The sequence below is a fragment of the Eutrema salsugineum genome, unplaced genomic scaffold (genome assembly GCF_000478725.1).
Source record: "Eutrema salsugineum unplaced genomic scaffold, Eutsalg1_0 scaffold_20, whole genome shotgun sequence".
NCBI lineage: Eukaryota > Viridiplantae > Streptophyta > Magnoliopsida > Brassicales > Brassicaceae > Eutrema > Eutrema salsugineum.
Genome location: NW_006256828.1, coordinates 2262482 through 2284580, shown reverse-complemented (window position 1 = coordinate 2284580; position 22099 = coordinate 2262482). Strand labels below are relative to the sequence as shown.

The 22099-nt window shown below is 36.3% G+C and overlaps 6 protein-coding genes across 8 annotated transcripts; 4 read left to right on the top strand and 2 right to left on the bottom strand.

The window, feature by feature from the left end:
• Positions 1-3691: 3691 nt before the first annotated feature.
• Positions 3692-4673, top strand: LOC18016340 (ethylene-responsive transcription factor 2). The gene has a single exon (XM_006398356.2). It carries the CDS (start codon positions 3754-3756, stop codon positions 4510-4512), a length of 759 nt encoding a protein of 252 aa, XP_006398419.1. The 5' UTR covers positions 3692-3753; the 3' UTR covers positions 4513-4673.
• Positions 4674-7536: 2863 nt separating this feature from the next.
• LOC18016339 (RGG repeats nuclear RNA binding protein C) lies at positions 7537-9934 on the top strand. Of its 2 annotated transcripts, XM_006398355.2 has the most exons (7): positions 7537-7913; positions 8321-8627; positions 8723-8788; positions 8886-9018; positions 9134-9289; positions 9388-9438; positions 9542-9934. In XM_006398355.2, the coding sequence occupies exons 1-7, from the start codon at positions 7757-7759 to the stop codon at positions 9749-9751; spliced, it is 1080 nt and encodes a 359-aa protein (XP_006398418.1). In that variant the 5' UTR covers positions 7537-7756; the 3' UTR covers positions 9752-9934. The 2 variants fall into 2 exon arrangements, with proteins under 2 accessions (XP_006398418.1, XP_024010964.1); XM_024155196.1 differs by lacking the exon at positions 9388-9438 and having other exon boundaries at positions 9134-9190; positions 9645-9911.
• Positions 9935-10049: 115 nt separating this feature from the next.
• Positions 10050-12249, bottom strand: LOC18016338 (ras-related protein RABD2b). Its single transcript, XM_006398354.2, has 8 exons — positions 12071-12249; positions 11461-11533; positions 11169-11216; positions 11036-11083; positions 10870-10941; positions 10628-10783; positions 10439-10542; positions 10050-10369 (listed from the first exon to the last, which is right to left on the bottom strand). Exons 1-8 carry the CDS (start codon positions 12082-12084, stop codon positions 10276-10278), a joined length of 609 nt encoding a protein of 202 aa, XP_006398417.1. The 5' UTR covers positions 12085-12249; the 3' UTR covers positions 10050-10275.
• A 1214-nt stretch (positions 12250-13463) lies between these two features.
• On the top strand, positions 13464-15019 carry LOC18016337 (50S ribosomal protein L19-2, chloroplastic). Its single transcript, XM_006398353.2, has 5 exons — positions 13464-13550; positions 13642-13962; positions 14194-14280; positions 14366-14499; positions 14708-15019. The coding sequence occupies exons 1-5, from the start codon at positions 13521-13523 to the stop codon at positions 14814-14816; spliced, it is 681 nt and encodes a 226-aa protein (XP_006398416.1). The 5' UTR covers positions 13464-13520; the 3' UTR covers positions 14817-15019.
• Positions 15020-15810: 791 nt separating this feature from the next.
• Positions 15811-18881, top strand: LOC18016336 (vesicle-associated protein 2-1). 2 transcript variants are annotated; one of them, XM_006398351.2, is made up of 8 exons: positions 15811-16133; positions 16343-16410; positions 16814-16884; positions 16990-17071; positions 17448-17563; positions 17670-17801; positions 18272-18340; positions 18475-18881. In XM_006398351.2, the coding sequence occupies exons 2-8, from the start codon at positions 16350-16352 to the stop codon at positions 18601-18603; spliced, it is 660 nt and encodes a 219-aa protein (XP_006398414.1). In that variant the 5' UTR covers positions 15811-16133; positions 16343-16349; the 3' UTR covers positions 18604-18881. The 2 variants fall into 2 exon arrangements, with proteins under 2 accessions (XP_006398414.1, XP_006398415.1); XM_006398352.2 differs by having other exon boundaries at positions 16297-16410.
• Positions 18882-19558: 677 nt separating this feature from the next.
• LOC18016335 (YDG domain-containing protein At5g47160) lies at positions 19559-21598 on the bottom strand. The gene is made up of 3 exons (XM_006398350.2): positions 21564-21598; positions 21330-21402; positions 19559-20960 (listed from the first exon to the last, which is right to left on the bottom strand). The coding sequence occupies exon 3, from the start codon at positions 20954-20956 to the stop codon at positions 19667-19669; it is 1290 nt and encodes a 429-aa protein (XP_006398413.1). The 5' UTR covers positions 20957-20960; positions 21330-21402; positions 21564-21598; the 3' UTR covers positions 19559-19666.
• Between the last annotated feature and the right edge of the window lie 501 nt (positions 21599-22099).

Genomic DNA, 22099 nt, shown 5'->3' with positions numbered 1-22099 from the left:
ATAGCAACCAATAATTCAACAAAAATAAGCATGAATCTAATAACTGTTTGAGTTATTATAATCTGGTCTTATTGTTTCAGTTATTTTTACTACCATTGTATACGAATAATAGTAAATTTTCAGTCCAAACTTATTTGATAGTACGTAAATATAGAGGTATGTATTTTATATCCTGATTTAGATCAAATTCACCTCAAATGTGATATCACGTTTACTCGATTCGTTTTGCTCTACTTATTTCATAATGAAATATTTTTTTATTGAATTAGTCATATATGTTTGGATTTATTGGCCTGATTCCGATATTATATGAAGAATAATGAATTTTCAACTAAAATACAATAGGCAACAAATTGAAATTCATGCCTAGTTAAGATATTTTTCACCTCGAATAGAGATCTATAGCACTTATATTAGTGTATGTTCTTTTTCAATTCATGGTAAACAGAAGACCTCTAATCATTACAAGATGAACTACGGATCGTTTACTTGAACCAATCTTGCCTCCATTAATAGTGGCTGCCCTGATATAGTAAATGTAGACATTTTTATGTTTTTTTTTATCATAAATCTATCTAACAACATTAAGGGTCATCAATATTATTATATTACTTTAGTGGTTGTAAGTTTGTAACATCTAAGATAAATATATATTTAAGCTGTCAGTAAAAAATTAATGGAAAAGGATAATTTAAGTGATCATTGATACGAAAATAAACTATTCTCACGAATAATCTTCAACAAATGTGACAACTACACAGCATTATAAAATGGTAACAGAAAATTATAATTTGGAGTCTTCTAAAAAGGAGCTAATCATTCTTCATTTATAGAGAATCTTTGAATTCTCATATAACATGAGAAAACCAATAATAAAAAGAATGATTATCGTCTTCTGTTGAAGAAAAACTCAAACATTGCGGTGGAGATGCACGTGCGGGGTTGTTTGCACGTATGAAATTGAGTTTGCTAGAATAAAGGTTTGAAAAGTCAGCGGTCAAAGTCAAATAAGACTAGATATGGTCAACATCAAAGTTTTGAATTGCTGACGGGTCAGGACATTGCTCTCCCTTCCTTTGATCCTTCCTCTCGCGTTATATTGTGTACCTTTTGCTTTTATCCTTTCTAACACTTCCTTTTATTATTTGTTTCAAAATTGTAGATATATACTTTTATTGTAAACACATAAAATCGGTTATTTGCATTTGTTTTCTTCTCTTCAAATATTTTACTTTCTGTACCTTTTTTTGTAACATATATAATATCGTTTTGGAATCATGTGTGAAATATGAATCGGTTTGAGCTAACCAAGAAGATATCAAGACCGTAAACTAATGATAATCGGAAGCTGGACGGTTTTTCGTTGAAGTCGGTATAAGTTTATATTATAACAAGAAAGAATGGACGTTTAATTGATAAACAGCGTAATTAATATCAACTTGATCACCATCTTGTAATTGATAAGCATCTGCATTGTAGGATTCTTGTGCTTAAACCCGAGATATAAACTCTTGTAAGGATATTGATGGCCGAGATGTAGTGTAATTAACATACCGTTAAGATTTTTTTTTTAATACTTATATGGTTGGAAGATAAACTAAAAACTATTTAAGTTTCATTATATGCGGATTCAAATATGGCATAATATCAGAGAGAATAATTTTTTTTATTATAAAAAATAAAGCACTGGTTAATCTTAAGCATAAAATAATTATGCACACAAAAATTAATTTGAAAATATATATAGATGCATATCATTCACTAATAAATCCGATTAAAATGATCTGACATTTCATTTATATCTTTACTAGGTTACAGGTGTAAAAAAATATTTTTTTTGATGATTGCTTGCTAAATCCAAATCATAAAAACATTAATTTTTTGGAAAAATCACACAAAAGGAATTATATTTTTCCATATAAGGAAAAGAAACTTGATGGATGTATGTGAAACGTCCAAGTGGGTAATTTGAGGTAATTTGTGGAGTTCAAACATGAAAACGAATGTTCAACTACTAATATATATTCCATACATTTGATATTTAATTCATTGAAGTAATTTCACAACGAAACGGAACTAACCTAATTGGATCCATATACTAATTATTAAACACAAATAATATTAGTTGTTATTAACACCATGCGGTGTCTGGCGAGGCATAATTGGTTTCACAATTCACACCCGAGAACAATGACCGGCTTTAGGCATATGAAGTGTTTGATTTTGAGACACTAAACACCCCCTTTTGGGATTTTGTGCTACTATACAAACCACATCATAGTAACGTTCAAGTGTATTTCCTTGAACAGAAAATCTATAAACTTGTTGTTTTTGTTTGTAAAATACTTCAACACCATATTAGTTAACCATTAATGCGTGTACCTTGTTCCTATAGCTAAGAAAAAAAACATACATCACTTCATATACACTCAATATCAGCATAATGAAATAGCCTAACAAAACCAGAGTAGTGTGATGATGAACCAAAAACGATTGGAATAGACTAGAGACTGGAGATAGTACAAATTTTGTAAGAGAGTTTAAGTGACTATTGACTCTAGTACTCTACTATGCTTCCGTGAAAGAGGTCTCTTTAGCAAGTGGACATGCGTGAGAGATCCACCATTAATTTGTTTGCAATGCTTATTGTCATCGACTCAAAGCCAATAGAAGGGAAAAGACGGAAAATTAAATAATTATCCACAAGATTCCAAATTATTGGTGGAAAAAAATAGTATCTAGGCTGTTTGAATAAACACAAAAAAAAACGAAAAGAAATCTAACAAAATGGGTTAAATTATGATTTCTGAATTGAGTTTTTCATGAAAACTTTTTTTTACTCATAAAAACTTTATCATTTAAGGTTTAGTATACATTATTTATTGAGTAGCATTAAATGGTAATTTCTAATTTTGTTTTTGGTCAGAGGTTATTTCTTGATTATTCCTTCAATAAACATGAATTACTTTATAAAAAAAGGTCTTAAATGAATAGAAATCAAGAAAATTAGTAAAAAGGAAAGCCAAAAGGGTAAAAGTTAGATGATATCAATCTGTGTCCAGGAGAAATGTATCCCGATTTGTGCAGACATTTTTAAAGTGTCACATTCAAATAACTATGGCCCACCTTTAATTTTTGGTTCTACCACCAAAACAAAATCTAAGCTAGATTTCATGTAATTAAATGACATATTATTGGCAACCATATAATACTTACACATTTGCAATTTTAATAGTTATTTAGTTGTATGTTTGATCTCTTATCCCATAGGCCACAGCAAAGAAATTACTTTGATGGAGTTGAAATCTCTCAATTGAAAGCTATAGTTCTATTACTAATCTAAACAAGGGACAAGTTGCTTAATAAAACCGGAACTCAAGATTCAAAACCGAGCGACAAAACAAGGGACAAGTTGAGAGACAAGACCAATCAGCATCTTGCTTCCGCAAATATCATGACGTCATCTTGACCCTTGTGTGGATAAAGCGCACGTGTTTAATTCATGAACCTTCGTAGAAACGAAAATTCCACAACTTTCATATTTTTTTATCAGCTTTTTAATTTCCCACTATATTATAAAATTGAAAAAACATGAAAAAGACGTATTTTTTCATTTTCCAGGTTCATGAACCTCGTCTCCTTTTTCCACTATATAAACCTCTTCACGGTCATTCCACAGAGAAAAAATTTAGATTCTTGACAATTCAATCCAAAACAAAAAGAAAAAAAAAACTCATTTTCTCTGTATTAACAATGTACGGCCAGGGAGAGATCATGGCGGCAGCGGAATCCGATTATGCTTTGTTGGAGTCGATACGACGTCACTTGCTAGGAGGAGAGAACGAGTTTCGACTCAGCGAGTCAATACCGAGTTCTTGTTTCACAGAGAGTTGGGGAGATTTGCCATTGAAAGAGAACGATTCCGAGGATATGTTAGTCTACGGAGTCCTCAAAGACGCATTCGACGGAACCTTTGACACGTCATCGCCGTCGTCGGACTTGAGCTGTCTCAGCGACTTTTTAGACTTAGAACCGTCGTCGTCGAAGCGCCAGACTAATCCGTCTCTGAACGATTTTCCGGCGGTTAAACTCGAACTGTCGGAGAATCTCGCGGCGGTTGCGGAGAAACCGAAGCTCGCCGTGTCTGCGGCGCCGCCGGCGAAGGGGAAGCATTACAGAGGAGTGAGGCAGAGGCCGTGGGGGAAATTCGCGGCGGAGATTCGTGATCCGGCGAAGAACGGAGCGAGGGTTTGGTTAGGGACGTTTGAGACGGCGGAAGATGCGGCTTTGGCTTACGATAGAGCTGCTTTTAGGATGCGTGGTTCCCGCGCTTTGTTGAATTTTCCGTTGAGAGTTAATTCCGGTGAACCGGACCCGGTTCGAATCACGTCGAAGAGATCTTATGCTTCTTCTTCGTCGTCGTCGTCTTCGTCTGAAAACGGACAGACGAAACGGAGGAGGAAGACAGAGAACCTGCCGTCGGAGTTGCAGGTCAAGTGTGAGGTTGCCTAAGAAACGGAGGAGGAAGACAGACACGTGTCGATCATTTATTTGTTTATTTCATAGGGTTTGAATGTGTGTTTTGTAGTTGAAAAATGTTGAGGCAGAAAGTAAAGCGCTCCTTATGTAAATTATTATTTTATAATAGAATGAAGAGTTTCATTTGTTTTTTATGGTCTCTTCTACTAAACAGAGCAATTCCATGAATAGATTTCTTAGACAATTATCACATGCGGTGAATATGGGAGCTAGAAAACACGAACACTGAAAATCAAAATTTCCTATACACCGTTTTGTTTTATTTCCTTGAAATAACCAAACCTGATATTTATGTAACCGGACAAAACTGATCGAATGAACTTAGTTAAATAAAGAAAATTCAAGTTGTTTGTTTAACTTTTTTGAGCAACTTATCAAACCAAATTAAAATATCAAATCAAAGCAACTAAAAATTGCATCAAACGGAGTCTGAACCGAAACAAAACTAAACTACAACTGTTTTTATATGATTTCATGATTTCATCCATTAGTGTTGTTATTGTCTCATGATACAAGTTCAATCCGTAGAGTGCATTTATGAATTGTAGACGTTACAAACTACAATAGCAATAAAATCCAAAGATAAACCATTAGCTGACTTATCCACCCCAATTAATAAAAAATTCTTAGTCTTTAGTTTTCAATTTCGATTCATTTTGATCCGGTTTACACTTAACCAAATCCCGAGCTGCATTTTCTTAATTCAGTTTGAATATATTGTGTAGGTTTGAATCTGGATGATAACGTAATGATGATTCTAACACAAACTATTATGACATATGTCTTCACAAATATAAAAACACTAATTCATTTGCTATTAAAAGCCATATATATTATAGTGGAAAAGATGAGATCAGAGACTTTTCTAAGAAGTCATGTAGAATCTATTCAAGATCGATTTTAGTATAGAGAAATCATTTCTTGTACATTCTATTAGTCCCGGTTAGATCTGGTTTACTTTCTAACCATACTTGTATAAATACTGATTCTATATATATATATATATATATATTAAGTTAATAATTTTCTTCTAAAATGGTATTAAGCTATGGATCAATTGGGTGTAAATTTGTTTATACAATCAAACACAAGGCTGATGGCAACATTGAAAGATATAAGGCAAGATTTGTTGCCAAAGGTTACACTCAAGAGGAAGTCATTGATTTTGTGGATACTTTTTCATTAGTAGCTAAGTTTGGAACGGTGAAGATTCTTTTGGGGATTTCTGCAAAACTGAACTGGCATTTAACTCAGTTAGATGTCTCGAATGCATTCCTCAATAGTTAATTAGATGAAGAGATTTATATGGATCTGCCTCCTGGTTATGTGATACCGTCGGATGTTATTGTTGAAGGACGCATGGTCTACAAATTGAAAAAGTCCATATATGGTTTGAAATAGGCATCACGCCAATGGTTCATCAAATTCTCTTCTACTTTATCTAACATGGGTTTTGACACTGCATATGGAGATCATACCTTGTTTACAAGGTTTTCTGATGGGATATTTATAGTGATACTCGTCTATGTTGATGATATCATCATCGCTACCAGTGATCCGAGTATCATTCATTCCTTGAAAATTCAACTGATGGATTTTTCAAACTCAGAGATCTCGGTGATCTTCAATATTTTTTGGGTTTGGAAATTGCTCGTTCTTCAAAGGGAATCTCCATTTGCCAACGAAAATATATCTTGGAGTTGTTGTCTGATACTGGTTTCCTTGGTTGCAAACCATCTTCTATTCCTATGGAACCCAGTCATTCTTTACACAAAGATGACACTCCTTTACTTATAGATGCAGAACTCTATCGAAGGCTTATTGGTAAATTGTTATACCTGTGAAACACTCGACCTGATATCACATTTGCAGTTACCAAACTTGCCAATTCTCTTCTGCTCATCGAGAAGTTCATCTCCAAGCTGCCCACAAAGTCCTGAGATATCTAAAGGGAAGCATTGGTACAAGACTTTTCTATTCTTATGATCCAGATCTCTCACTTAAAGGTTTTGTTGATGCTGATTGGGCAACTTGTCCAGAAACCAGAAGATCTGTTTTGGGATATTGCATGTTTATGGGTGATGCTCTTATCTCTTGGAAATCGAAGAAACAATATACTGTTTCCTGTAGCACGGCGGAAGCAGAATACAGAGCGATGGCATTTGCTACTAAGGAACTAATTTGGATCGCTCAAGTGATGAAAGACTTACGTCTTCCTTCTCTACTTGCCGTTGGTTTGTATAGAAACAGTACTTCTGCTCTCAGCATTTCCAAGAACCCTATCTTTTATGAGAGAACGAAGTTCCTAGATATTGATTGTCATAAAGTACGGGATTGTATTGCATCTGAGTTTCTTAAGACACTTCACGTTAGAAGTGAACATCAGCTTGCAGATGCATTCACAAAGCCTCTCTATCCCACAAAATTCAACAATCTTATATCCAAGATGGATCTTCGAAACTTCTATGAAGCTTCATCTTGTGTGGGGGGGAGGGGGGGGTTTAGTATAGAGAAATCATTTCTTCTACATTATATTAGTCCCGGTTAGATCCGGTTTACTTTCTAACCATACTTGTATAAATACTGACTCTGTACAGATATTTTACAATTAATGAAGTTAATCATTTTCTTCTAAAAATCGATTTCTCAGCTAAAAAAATCAAAGTTATAAAGAGAGGATTCATATGCAAACAATTCAGGCCATAGAACTTCAAACAAACAGATGAATAAAGAATAAAGTTTGAAGCCCATCGACTCTTTGAATGGGGCTAAAAATGAATATGATTGGCATTAACGGGCTAACCAGTTAAGAGTCTTAGGTTTGTGACAGCTTATGGGCTTAACCAGCTGGTATCCCTTAGATGTGAGATCTAAATGACTCGAAATCGTACGGTCAGAAGAGGAGGAGCAGATTAGCTTAACGTGTTACCGTCCGCAGAATATAACAAACTCCAGAGAGGTTTTAGATTAGGTTTTAACATCGAAACTCGCATACCTCTCTGCCGCTATCTTGCTAGGTTTTCCATTTCGCAAGCTTCACTCTCTTTTTGTTCTGACCGCATCCAAAACACAAGTGTTTCACTAAATCATCTCATTCGATTTTTGATTCAGATTTCTTCATGGAATCGTGTAGTCAATAAGGTTTTTTCCCTCTCGAAAAATCCACCAAGCAAATTCTCGGGTGACTCGTATTCGATTCGATTTTAGCAGACCGGAAATGGCGACCGTAAACCCTTTCGATCTCTTAGGAGATGACGCCGAGGATCCAAGCCAGCTCGCTGTGGCTTTGCCGAAGAAGGTCGAGAAAGCAGCTGCTGTGCAGCCTTCTAAGGCCGCTAAGATGCCGACCAAGCCAACTCCTCCTTCTCAAGCTGGTAAATGTTCCTTAAATGTTCCTTGGTTTTGTGTAGATTTTGAATAGATTTAGTGTCATTTGTGTTGGATAGTATCTGATTTAATTAATTGAAGTGAAGCTTGTTGATAGTTTGGCATGAAAGATACAGATGCAAGTGTTTGGTTTTGTCATTTGAGCGTTATAGTTTCTTCTTGTCTTACTTTCGCGGTTGTGCTCTGTCTTCTATGTAAAGAGTTTGCCTTACGTTGGAAACTTTATTGAATTATGTAGAATATGAATTCTGAATTGTAACTTAACCATAGTTTTCTCTTTAGTGCGTTAAATTCATAACCATGGGTGTTCCGTATAGAAGGTTTTGCATTTGCATCGATGTATTGAAATTTTACTGAATGAAAGTTTGACTTATATATCTTTTAATAAATGTAGTGAAGGAGTCCAAGAATGCTCCCGGAGGAGGTCGTGGTGCTGGTGCTGGTGGGCGTGGACCTGCTCGTGGTAGGGGTGGATTTAACCGTGACTTCAGGAACAATGATGCTCCTAGGAATGAAAATGGATTTTCCGGAGGATACAGACCTTCTGAAGATGGTGAAGGAGCAAGGCGTGTTGGGTCTGTTGGTGGACCCCGTGGCGGTGGTCGTGGAGGAGGCCGCCGTGGTGGATATGCCAATGGTGAATCAGGTGATGTTGAACGCCCACGAAGGCCCTATGAGCGCCGTAGTGGAACTGGTCGTGGGTAAGCTTTCTTTTTCGGTCCTTTTACTTTGGTTACTGCTTTGTTTGACTTTTACTTGTTTTGTGATTTTATTTTTGTGACTTGATGTTTGCTAGTAATGACCTGAAACGTGAGGGTGGTGGTCGTGGAAACTGGGGTACTACTGAAGATGATATTCCACCGTAAGCATTTAATTTGATATTACTGTGATTATATTGCAACTTGTTTGTACGAAGTCTTGTGGAGAATAAGACACTCTTATGTTTGTATGATATTTAGAGCAACCGAGGAACCCACAACAGAGGTTGAGAAGAGCCCTGTTGCTGAGAAGCAAAGTGGTGAGGATGACACCACTGATGCAAAGAAAGATGCTCCTGCAGATGAACAAGAGGAGAAAGAAGCTGAAGACAAGGTATGAACATATCCTAGTCGTGAGATTTTCAACATTTTATGAGTTTAAAGACTTTAAAGTTTTAGTCTCAAGGAAGTACTTATACTAATTTTAAAAGGATATGGGTTTGTTATAGGAAATGACACTGGAAGAGTATGAGAAAATTCTGGAGGAGAAGAAGAAAGCTCTGCAAGCCACAAAGGTTGAGGAGAGGAAAGTTGACACCAAAGTGTTTGAGTCCATGCAACAGCTCTCTAACAAGAAGAGCAATGAGGAAATCTTCATCAAGCTGGTGAGAATCCGAAATTTCTTCACTTTCATTTCCGTCGGTTGTGTGAATTTCTCAGTTACTAGAGCAAGAGTTGATCCTTGGTTTAAATATTGTATCAGGGATCCGAGAAGGACAAACGCACTACTGAGAAAGAAGAGAAGGCCAAGAAGGTCTTATTTCTTTCTCTTCTCACCATCCAAAATGCAAATCTTTCGTGTTTAAACATTTTCGTACTGAATCTAAATACTTGTTTCGTGTGCCATGTTGTTGTAGTCGCTGAGCATTAACGAGTTTTTGAAGCCCGCTGATGGAGAGACCTACAATCCAAGAGGAGGATACCGTGGATCTCGTGGAAGAGAAGGTCGTGGTGGCCAAGGACAGAGAGGTGGAGGAGTTAACGGTAGAGGAAACCCAAGGCACGGAGGAGAAGCTGCTGCTCCGAAGATCGGAGACAGTGCTCAGTTTCCATCGTTGGGCAAGTAAAGACGCCTTTTGGTCTTTCAGCCTCTATCTCCCTCTCTCTGCTCTCTCGTTGCTTGAATTTTGCTCTTAATTCTATCATTTTTGTTACACTTTCTCGACTAAACCAGTTTGGTGTCTTTTTACGTTATGGAAAAACAAAAATTCTTATCTTTCTTTCTCATAAATTTTAGGTTCTTTCTAATTCTACCAAAGCTCACATTTTCTGCTTAACGTCGTAATCTTCAAAAGAAATAGACCTGTTTTATAGATTTTTTAACAGAATATAATGTATTTCGAGGTACAATTATAAGAGTGGAGAAATTAGAAAAGACATATTTGCTTCATTAGCATAAAGGACCTTTTACTAAGAAATTTATGGGTTTCAAACTTCGAAATACATCAGAAAAAGAATTGCAAAACTATAAAATGAAAGAAAAAGAAGGATCCAAAGCGGTAGCAGCCAATTGGAGAAGTCATACATGCAATGCAAACAAATGATGATTATAATGGTGTGATGACCCAAAGAGAATTGGAGACTAATGGAATCAAGAGGAGCAACAGCCTGATTGCTGGTTCACTGGCTGTCCGCGAATCTGGACCGTCGGTGGCTTGGCACCTCCAGCTGGTTGGCTAGCCATTCTGCAAACAGAAACGGTTAAGTATGGAAGTAAAAGGTTTTAAGGAACACAAGTAGAATCTGTTTCAAACCTGGTCTTAATTGCAGCAGTCATAGCCATGAAAGCTTCTTCGACGTTCGTTGCATTTTTAGCACTTGTTTCCAAGAAAGGGATCCCGAGTTCATCTGCGAAAGCCTGTACGAGGAGGAGAAGAGAAAACAATGCTATTATCTTTTCTGACAAGGTTTACGCAACAGAGGCTACTTGATTTGTTTATTACCTTAGCTGTCTCAGTGGATACAACTTTCTGTGATGTGAGATCGTTTTTGTTCCCAACCAGTAGCTTGTTCACATTCTCACTGGCGTAGCGGTCGATTTCATTCAGCCATTGTTTGACGTTGTTGAAGCTCTCTTGGTCCGTGACATCGTAAGTAACCTGCCAAGAAAAGTTAATTGTGAGGGAAGACCAGAGGATGGATGTATTAACAAGAAGATGATTGTTCGGTGAGAGTAAGTACGTACAATGATTCCATGAGCTCCTCTGTAGTAGCTGCTAGTGATTGTCCTGAAACGTTCTTGACCTGCTGTGTCCCACTGTATATACACGGTAATTGCCAAGAGTGATTGATTGTATGCTCATTCTAAATTTTAATTGATTATGTCGCATATTCAGCTCAAGAACACTTACAATCTGGAGTTTGATTGTCTTTCCATCCTGTTCGACTGTTCGGATTTTCTGCATCACATCATGAGTAAAGATTAATACTTTCTGAATTGTTTTTGTTCTGCATATTAACAGGCGATGCAAAGAGTATGCTTACAAAGTCAACACCAATGGTACTGATGTAGCTATCCAGGTACGAATCATCCTGTCCACACAAATTCGAGAAATCAAAATTATAAGCGCACAAAGAGTAAACAATGATACCATAGTAAAACTGAGAACGCCTAAGCAGAAACTGAATTGACTAATGAGTTTTTTTTTAGCAACAACTATAAAATGTAATCTTCAAGAACACATAGATTGTTATTTGTGTTCAACGTTAAAAGGCAATTCAAAGATGATACATCATACATCTAAACAATTCTTAGCTGAGAAAGAAAATTACTTACAGCAAATCTTAGAAGCAAGCACGATTTTCCCACACCAGAATCACCGATAAGCAAAAGCTTGAACAGATAATCACTGCAAAAGAGGATATTACGGATTAAGCCAGAGAGGTAAACATCATCCCGAAAATCAAAGTGAAGCTCCTAAACTCATAAGGATGTCTTTTTTCGCAATGTTTCAGCCCGTGTCCGGAATTGAAAAAATAGATGATCTGAAACATATGTTGTTGAATTTGTTCGCATAGATCAAAACCATGAATCCTCTATGAGAATGATATCAAATGTAAATATGTCACACCCGCGAATTTCGACTACGATATTTTGCAGACAATCAACAGAAATTGCAGATCTCAAGTCAAATTCCGCTAGATCTAATCTATGTAAGATCCAAATCAGACAAATCAAAGTAATAAAATAAAAAGACCACAAACGAGGAAAATTGGGTAGATTCAATTTAGCAACCTATCAACCAACAAAGATCCAAATAAAAATCTAACAAAAAACAAACAAACGAACGCATCAGAAACAAAATTCAAACAGGAAAAGCGGGTAAATCGACGAAAAACGATCCGAAGCATAGATATATCAAATCAAGAGAAGAGAAGGCTCTTACTATTCAGGATTCATGGCTAATCTCGTATGCTAGATCGATCTCCAATAGTATCAACGAGAGAATCTGGCGATGAACGGAATATCCGGCGATAGTTTCAGCGATCGTTGTCGGAACAAAAACGAGAGAGAGAGAGAGAGAGACCTAATACGGTGATTGTTTTTGTTATTTATTTTCTTTTATTCTTTCTTTGGCTTATTAAGTGTTCCTTTTGTTTTATCAATGACGCGGTTAAGGGGAAAAAAAAAAGAGGGACCCACACTTTCGGAATTTAAATGCGTTTGGTTTGATGTTTGAATGGTGACGTGGCATAGCCAACCCAGAGATGTGTGGAGAACAAAAGAATCAATCATCAATCAATCAATCAATCTTTTGTCACTTATTTTTCGTTTTCAATTCAAGAAGTTAAAGTTTCGAATCGATTAATTTCACTTTAAAGATATTGATTAGGCTAATAACCTTTTTGGAGACAAAAAAACTTTTAAGAAAAATATATTCGTAAGACAAAAATTACAGACAGATAGAACATGTATCTTCTTAATTTTTTTGGGTCGAAAGAACGTACATGTATCTAGCTTGCTTTTAAAAATATTTAGCTTTTTATCGCTTGTGGTGTAAGTCAATGATAACGTGAATATGTAGACGACTTGAATAAACAACATCAAATTCTATTGTCAACTCAACTGAAAATTAGTTTCGTTCATAGTAAAAATGAATTAAAATAAATAAAAAATAATCACCACTAAAATAATACAGCTCCATACTCCACGACAATGAAAACATATATGCATTTTGATAGGAAAGGCTCAACACAAATTATGTAATCATATGATAATGAGTTTGATTGGTAATTCTTAATTAGTTTCTTACCGCATGTCTGCAGTGAAGATGAATGCTTTAGTGGGTATCAATTATGACAACGGTAATTAACAACTACGTTTCAAAAACTTTATTTGTTCTAATAGCTATCAATTATGAAAACGGTATACAACTATGATACTGACAGTGATATCGTCTTTTAGTTATTCCGACAACGTTTACTGTTATTTTTCACTAAAAAAACTCTAACCACGAATCATTTTAGAGGCCAGTTATAATTTTTGAAGTCCAAAGAAGGTAATATAAGGCCATGACTTGTACTAGTTAAAGGACCATAACATACTTTTGTTGTAACATAAACTCTTTGTATTCGGACCATCTTTAGTTGTGGAGATTGGGGAGCTAAGAGGCATTAGAGTAGAGCAGGCATTGGTTTGTGGAACCACATTTGGTAATGTAGTTTCTCACAATTTTTTCATTGAATATGGGCCCACTTTGTAGGCCCATTAACGTCAGTAAATGGGCCGTTTAATGAATTGCTCGCGCGGATAAGAGATTTCACATAGAGTGCTAAAAACGCTGAAGTTGATAAGGCTCTTTACTCTGCTTCTCCGAAGTATTGGGTTGTGCAAACATGGCGACGAGCTCTCATCTTCTTCCTCAGGTTTTTCTTTTCTCTGAATCGCAATCACACTTCACATCATGCTTCTTTGAAATCTATATTTATTTATATATGCGGATTTTCCTTTTGGCAGGCATTGCATATGACACCGAAAATCCATACGTTCTCCTCGAAGAATTTAGGGGTTTCTTCATTTCTACCACGGGCATTGCCATTGAACTCTCGGCTATCAGTTTCTAGGGTTTTTCTGAATCATTCGAGTTCGGGTTTTGGCTACGCGATCGATTCCAGGAAGAGAAGGGAGTTTATCGCTAAAGCCGAAGAGAGCACTGAAGGCGAAGCTGGAGCAGTTGTGGAGAATGTTGCTGAAACTGAAGATGAAGTAGAAGCCACTGAAGCAGAGGAAGCCAAACCTCAGAGGAAGCCGAGGATCAAGCTCGGAGATATCATGGGAGTAAGTTAATTTTCAAATGCGATTCCTGTTTGATTGTCTAGGGTTCTCTCTTGGTGATGAAATTGGAATTTTCAAATACAATTATCAAATGTGTTTATGTAAGATTAGACACTGCTGCTTTTGCAGTAAAGAGTGTGAAATGTTTGTTTTGGTTCTCGCTCTCTAATCACCAGTTATAATGTTATAAGCACTGGATAGATGAAAATGTTGAATGTAATTTTGTTTGTGTAGATACTGAACCAGAGAGCAATTGAGGTCTCAGAGAAAGTAAGACCTGTTCCAGAAATTAGAACAGGGGACATTGTTGAAATCAAACTGGTAAAATCCTTGTTCTTGGTATAATCCAAAGCCATTTTGCATCAAATTGCAAGATTTGATTTGACGTGGTGGGTTTGATTTACAGGAAGTTCCGGAGAACAGACGTAGGCTATCAATCTACAAAGGTATAGTGATGTCTAGACAAAATGCAGGCATCCACACTACTATTCGCATCAGGAGAATCATTGCAGGCATTGGCGTTGAAATCGTCTTTCCTATGTAAGCATCTTCTTCCTTACCTTTTCAATTACCACACTTGCTGCCTAGGCTTAAACTTGATCTATGCTTGGAGCCAGATTAAGAAACAAGCCTGGACTTTTACTCTAAAATCACTCTAGGCGTGTTAACTTCTTAGTATCATTGGCTGAGTATACAATGAAGTGGCTTTAGAAAAATGTACCTGATGTGTTTTTTTTTATTGGAATAGATACTCTCCCAACATTAAGGAAATAAAAGTGGTAAGTCACAGGAAAGTAAGAAGAGCAAGGCTTTACTATCTGAGGGACAAACTTCCTCGTCTCTCTACTTTTAAATGAACCCAAAACCCAACTCAGTCTTGTGTTTTCTTCAACCTTTAAAGGTAGCTGATCTCTTCCTTTTACATACACTCTTTATCTCTCTCTTTCTTGTAATAATTGTTCGTTTGTTTGTCTTTTGGATTTCATTTTTTTCATGTAATTTACATTTTACAGTGACTATAATTTCAGAAAAGTAAATCAAAATGTTTTGTGAGGCTCCCTCTTGATGTTTTGATCTTGAGTTAGAGTATGAACCTTACATAACTAATTTGAACCATTTCTTAGGGTGTTTTTGTAAAAACTAACACTGCCTTTATTGTATATTGACAATTTTATCCTTGTACCCTGAACGTGAACGCATATCAATCAGTATGGATAATATAATCCCCACCAAATTCTGGATAACTCAATCATTTTCTTGGACAGTGTTAGTCGCTAATTTGCAAGATATTTCTTTTTTAAAAATCCGTTTGAATCATATAAAGTAATATAACTAAATGTAATTCTCATTCATCATTTAGACTGAATTGTGAGTAAATTGATGGTTCACAAAATAGAATTACACTGGCTCTGCGAATTCAAAATTATAAACGTAACTGTTCAAACTCTTTTTCAAAGATTCTACTTTGGTCTTATTGAATCAATGAGTTCCAGCTAAAGCAGACAAACGAATATTCTGGGAAATCATTGAGTATTTTTCTTGTCTTTTTCCTCTCCATGACTATAACTACTGTTTCTGTGTTTCTTCGTAATGATTCTATTACCTCGATTTAATAAATCGTTTATGTCCGATATTTAATTACTACCAACAATAATGATTAATTGCCACAAACAAATAAATAAAAACAATTTCATCGTGTTGGAGAGATGAAAATGGCCTACCACCTGAAAGCTCATTATAGCTTTTAGCTCCTATATAAATTAAATTCCACCAATCAACACTTGCCACGTTATTGTCTCTGTTTCCAGCCTGTCGCTTTACCTTTTTTTCTTCTTCTCCATTGCTCAACTGTTTTCACACGTGTCACATTTCCCTTCATCTCTCTAATTCTCTCTCTCTCTCTCTCTTCTTCCCCGTACTTCCCGGAGACGACGCCGGCGGAAATCGCACGGAACTTAGCTTCGACTTCACGTGGCCGCTCCACGAAGCGTTTTGGTTTTTCTTCCCTTTTCTCTCTCTCTAGAAAAGTTCCTTTGCCTTTCGTCACCACCAATCGAAATAGGAGGTGAATTTTGGTTTTGGTGGAGAGCGATTTTCGGGAGCCAGAGAAAGAAATAAGCAGCTTCTTCTTCGCCTTCCTTGCTGATCGTTTGGACCTTGACTTTTGTTTTCAGGTTTGATCCGTCTTTTCTGCTCTTAATTTCTCACTGATTCTGTTCTTTTCGTTTTCACCTCTTTTACTTTTGTAGCTTTTTTTTAGACCTCTTTCGAAAAACAAAAGCAATAATAGAATCGGAATCGTTTGATTTTAGGGGTTTGGATTTTCGATGTGTACAGGTTTCGATTTCTAGAGATTGATTGATTGTCGATCTTTTGTGGTTAGCTAAGCAATGACCGGCGTTGGCGAGAACCAGCTTATCTCCATTCAACCTGATGAGCTCAAATTTCTTTGTAAGAATTTCCACTCTCTCCTTCTATATTTGGAAATATTGTGCATGCATGATCCATCTATTTTGCGATCTGGTTTCCTAAATCTATACTTATCGTCTGGGTTGTTTCTTAAATTTGAAATGTGGATGATAAAAGACCCTCGCGAACTAGCCAGATTTTGCAAATCCTGAATCTTTGATTTCATCTTGTTACACCAATTCTCGATTTTTTTCTCAAGCTCTTTGAGGTTATGGTACTTTACCTTAGAAACTATTAACTGTATACTGTGCAATGAAGGATACATCATTTGGGGGGTTGTCTTAAAAGGAAACTGTTGTCTGTGATTACATTGTCTGTTCTATGAAATTGATACTTTTTGAGGCCTTTCTATTGGATGCTCATGAGGATATTGATATTGTATCAGTTGAACTCGAGAAGCAAAGCTACTGTGATCTCAAAGTTGCCAATAAAACAGAGCACTATGTTGCTTTCAAGGTAATTCTGCATCGAGCCACCAACTTCATATGCTTTCTTCGTGATGAAGTTTCTTCCCTAAAAAAAACTTCCTCTTTTGTGTGTTTTTTTTCTTCACCAAATCAGGTGAAAACAACATCTCCAAAGAAGTATTTTGTAAGACCCAACACTGGCGTCATACAGCCATGGGACTCCTGCATCATTAGAGGTGCAGTGATTCTTTAGAACTCTTTCAGTTATTGGTTGTTTAAAGCTTATTAAACATAGAAATAATTAAGATCTTCTAAATTTTATAGTTACTGATACGAATATTGCTATTAGGATACTCTTTCTTTTTCAGTTAAGATTTCTATTTATCAATTTAGGGTTTCTAGTTTGTTATTTCCTTTCCCTAGAATGTTTTCCTTTTACGTTTCCTTATATATAGAGATGAAGTCTTGGTTGTGAGTGGCATCCAAGCAAGAGAGAGCTTTGGAGGGTTTATCGGTTTATCTCTTTGGGAGTTGTTTTACTTTTTTTCTATTTGATACTATTTAAGTATTGAATAAAGGTTTTTGCTTTCAATTCGATTTTATCCCTAACAGTTACTCTACAAGCGCAACGGGAGTATCCACCAGATATGCAGTGCAAAGACAAGTTTCTCCTTCAGAGTACCATTGTACCTCCACACACTGATGTGGATGAACTTCCACAAGACACAGTAAGTCCCAGGATAAAACTTTTTTTTCTTTAATTTAGAATCATGATGTTTCGCTTTTTTGGGGGAAAAAAAATATTGACATTGAATTTGCGGTGCATGTGTGTAGTTTACCAAGGACAGTGGCAAAACATTAACAGAGTGCAAGCTCAAGGTCTCGTATATCTCCCCGTCTACAACGCAAAGATCCTCTGAATCTGGAGCAACCAATGGTGATGGAAATGGCTCCGAAACCATCTCTGTGAGTACCGCATCCACATATTATAATTTCATCTGCATGTGGTAATAACTCCCTGCAAATGATCTTAACCGCATTGTTTGGTCTTGTGTGGTAACCAATTATGATCATAGAAAAAGCTTTATAGTAGGATGATTCTCTGTGTGATACGAGTATATACCGTGGACCTCTCGCATAGATAATAATCTCCTGTCATTCAAATCTCAGACTATCTAGTATTCGCAATTGTGGTTTCCAGGCTATCGAAATGGTAATGAGGGACTAAGTTGATTGGTTAGGACACTATACTATAACACACGCCGGGTTACAAAGCTTCATTTTATTTTGTTGTCTCTGTTATTATACCTTTCTTCATAAGGTGAACAATGTACCTCATAGAATCTCATAAGTAACCACATTATCACTTAAGAGAGATTAGTTTGCCTTGATTTAATTCCCACTCTAACGTTTCTACCATCAATATGTATGATCAGACTATACAGCGGCTGAAGGAAGAGCGAGATGCAGCTGTTAAGCAAACACAACAGCTGCAACATGAATTGGTACGCCCCAATAAACTTGTCCTTGATATATAATAGGATAGATCAATCAATGCCATTTAGACAAAAATCATGTGAACTTAACAATGCTTAGTAACAAAGGATAATCACCAAATATGTTTGAACTGACATGGCAGGAGGTGGCGAAGAGACGAAGAAACCAGAGGAACAGTGATGGGTTATCCTTAAAGTTGGCAGCTTTGGTTGGGCTCATCGGACTCATCATCGGTTTCATCTTAAAACTCACCTTAGCTTCTCCCACTTAACGAATCTCAGCTTTTCCTGCATCGTCTACCATCTCAACATTTGTAACCGCGGAATCAAAATGGCGTCACACATTTTGGGGGTATTCTACTCTGTTAACTCTCTATACGGCTATATCTCTTATCCCTCTCAGTCTTTTTCTCTATGATCTGTTCTACTTGTTTCCTCCATCAAATTTGCTTCTTTTTCAGTTATATTTGGATATGTACATTTTTAAGCCAACAGACCCTTTCACATTCTCTTTACTTTTTCATTTAATGGAAATGCCTAATCCTTTGTATTGTTTACTTCATTGTGATGACATCAGTTGAGAAAAATAGGTTTTACGTCTCTTCAAATCTCCTCTTGAAATCCATGCATATCTGATAGCTCCATATCAAGTCTTCTTTTATACACCACTGCAAAAGTAGAGATCTAGTATGGATAAATTGAAATGGATAAATTGTTTTTATATTAGTCTAGTATTACTCCCTCTGTTCAGAATTATTTGATGTTTTAGAAAGTTTTTTTTGTTCAGAATTATTTGATGTTCTCACTTTTCAATGCAAAATTTAATGAATTTTTATAGCTTTTGACATTTTATATTCTGCAGATTGTCTTTTTATTGGCTGAATGATATTTAAATAAATTATAAATAATATTTTTAGTATAGAAAAAATTAAAATTAAATGAATCCAGTGCAAAAACTTTAAACATCAAATAATTTCTGAACAGAGGGAGTATTAAATATCTCACCAATTCGCCATTTAAGTATTCAGAATATTATGATCATTCAATTCATGGTGAGAGAGAAAGCAAACATAAGTATTTTTTTATTTTTCTGTAATGTAATATTGTGGGGTTTGAAAAAGTGTGCAGACTGGCACAAGATGCATCAATAATTACAGAAGCATCAATAAATTTTGTACAGGAGCAGAAACAGAAGCATCAATTATTTTGTAGCTGCACAAGATTCCAACCTACTGTTATGATTGTCAACAAAATTAAAGTTGATTTGATAAGACTACCACAGATCCAGGACCTAAACTTTCAAATCTGATACTACACGGAAAAAAACAAAAGAGTTTAGTCTCTCACACTAATGTCCAAGTCATCTGAAAGCTGATCAGAGGCTCTACGAAGCTTGAACTTGAACAAAACATTACCTCCTGGTCCTCTCTCTCGCCAATAATCTTCAACCAAATATAACCCAACATACACGTAACGTTTTCCTCTCTGGTCCAATCTCTTTCTGCCACGAATCACTCTCACTGGAGTCTTTTCCTTCATGCTATTAGCTAAAGCCAAATTCCCCGTAACAAGCTTCTGATCTTCGATTACTTTCTTATCCTTGCTCTTTACGTTACCTCCTTGACCAGAGTAAATCATCACATCAGAGTTAAACCTATCGATGTAACCATTACCTTCCGATGAAACAATGCTCGTAGCTAGTTTCATGTCTCCTATATTCATGTAATCAATCCCACCCATGATGTCGAAATGGAGACCAATCAAGTTGAGTTCTGATTTGTACTGAAACTCATCTCCAACTTCGATTCCAGGGACTGGTCCAATAATCTTTTCTGTATTCACTTGCATCCTCTCTCTCTTCAGGATAGTCAGTGTGTCGCAATCTATTCTACTTGTACAAGTCTTTGATTCTCCACGCCGTGCTGCTTTGTCTCGATCAAGCTCTTCAAACACCATTCTGAAACGACGCAGCGCCCTGAGAACTTTATCTCGTGGGCTAAGAACTTTGGTAATATGGTTTTGTTGCATAACCGGGATGTGTTCAAGCTGTTTTGGTCGCCTTTCATCTCTGTTTTGAGTTTGTTTATGAGCCTTTGCTTTTAGTAAAATTGCATTACTAAACCTCTTCTTCATCTCCGGATAGTTCCTCTGATTCTGCGCAGCTTTAGCTAACAAAGGCTTCCTTGGAATGTTGTTAGTAGGTGAATCTGAAAGTTGTTTTCTTTTGCTCTGAGAAGCAATTAGTCTCATAGTTTCATCTGAACTTAGAGGTTTCACTTTACTTCCACAATATGGAGGAAACTTCCTCTTACCTGAAACGAATCTTCCTTTCCCAACGTTACCATTAGGTGCTAAATTGAAGCCAGCTTTCTTCATAATCACATCAAATGATTCAACTTTCTTAGACCTATCAGCAGGATAAGCAGGCTTCTTGTGGTAATTTTGATCAGCAACACCAACACAACGATGTTCATAACCATGCCGTTTCTCACTCGTGACTGCAACAACCTCGCTACAATACTCACTTCTCTGATTCTTGACAGGCTGAGTACCACATCCATGTGGAAAATCTCTTACAGCAAAGATCTGGTTTGGCTTGTTAGAAGGGGAGGTCCTTTGAAGCATCTTACTGCATACATACAATGTGAACAAAACCAATCAACCACTAAGCACAAGACAGCTTAAAGACAAAGAAGAAACCATCAAAAACTAGTAAACTACTCTGTCACTAATCTAGAAAATCCCAAAAAAAATCGCAAGCAAACACATATCGTACTCGAGTCTAGTGTAAAATATCTAAAGAAATGACAGAAAATGAACTTAATCTACGGAGCCAACAGTGAACAGTAAATTAGGGTAAAATTACGAACAGTAACAAGAACAAGATGGCAAGTAAGGAGGTGCAGAAGACTGGAAATATAGAGCGATTTTTTAGTCACTGAGTTGAAATCCGAGCCATTATTGTATGTAAGACCATGGAGATTGTGAATATACGAACCTGGACAAGAGCGAAAATCGATTATAACTCTTGATTATCTCAAATTTCCAGAGGTTTTGATGAAATTCCCAACCTGCTAAACAAAATCCAGGCAAAAAGGTAATGCGTGAATAACAGAAAAAACGAAAAAAGAAATTCAGACAGAACAAAAGCGAGATTAAGGCGAAGAACACGCAGATACGAACAGAAATGCGAAAGGTAATGAAGAACGAGTGAGTACTTAGAGCGTCGTACACTGTAAAAATGGTGATAAGTAGCTACAACGACAACAAAGTCGCTAAACCAGTGAAATTCTCACGAGGAAGACGGCGAGTATTCGTCTTCTTCTTCGTCTGTCTCTGGATACTTCTAATCTCTTAAAGGCTCGAAAAACGAGGAGAAGCTACAGAGACTATTTGTAATGTTATTGAGATTTTCAAAATGTGATTTTCCATGGAGCCACTAACTACGTTAATGGTTTTCAGTTATAAATTCGTAAATGAAATAGAGCGAATTATTACCAGCTAATTACACAATTAGCGTTTATAAAGCACGTGAAGCGACGCTATGCTAATTGCGTACTTTGTGTTATGTTAAGTTTCCATAGCATTTAATTTCTCTTTCCCTTTTCAGGCTTATTTGCTTTAATACTAGATATATAGACTGAGAAACTCAGAAGTCTGGAAAATTCAAATTTCTCTTGCTATGAATAGTTTTGTATGCATTTATATCAATATATGGAGTGGTTTTTATAATGTTGATTTGCATCAATATTATATTTTGAAAGCCAA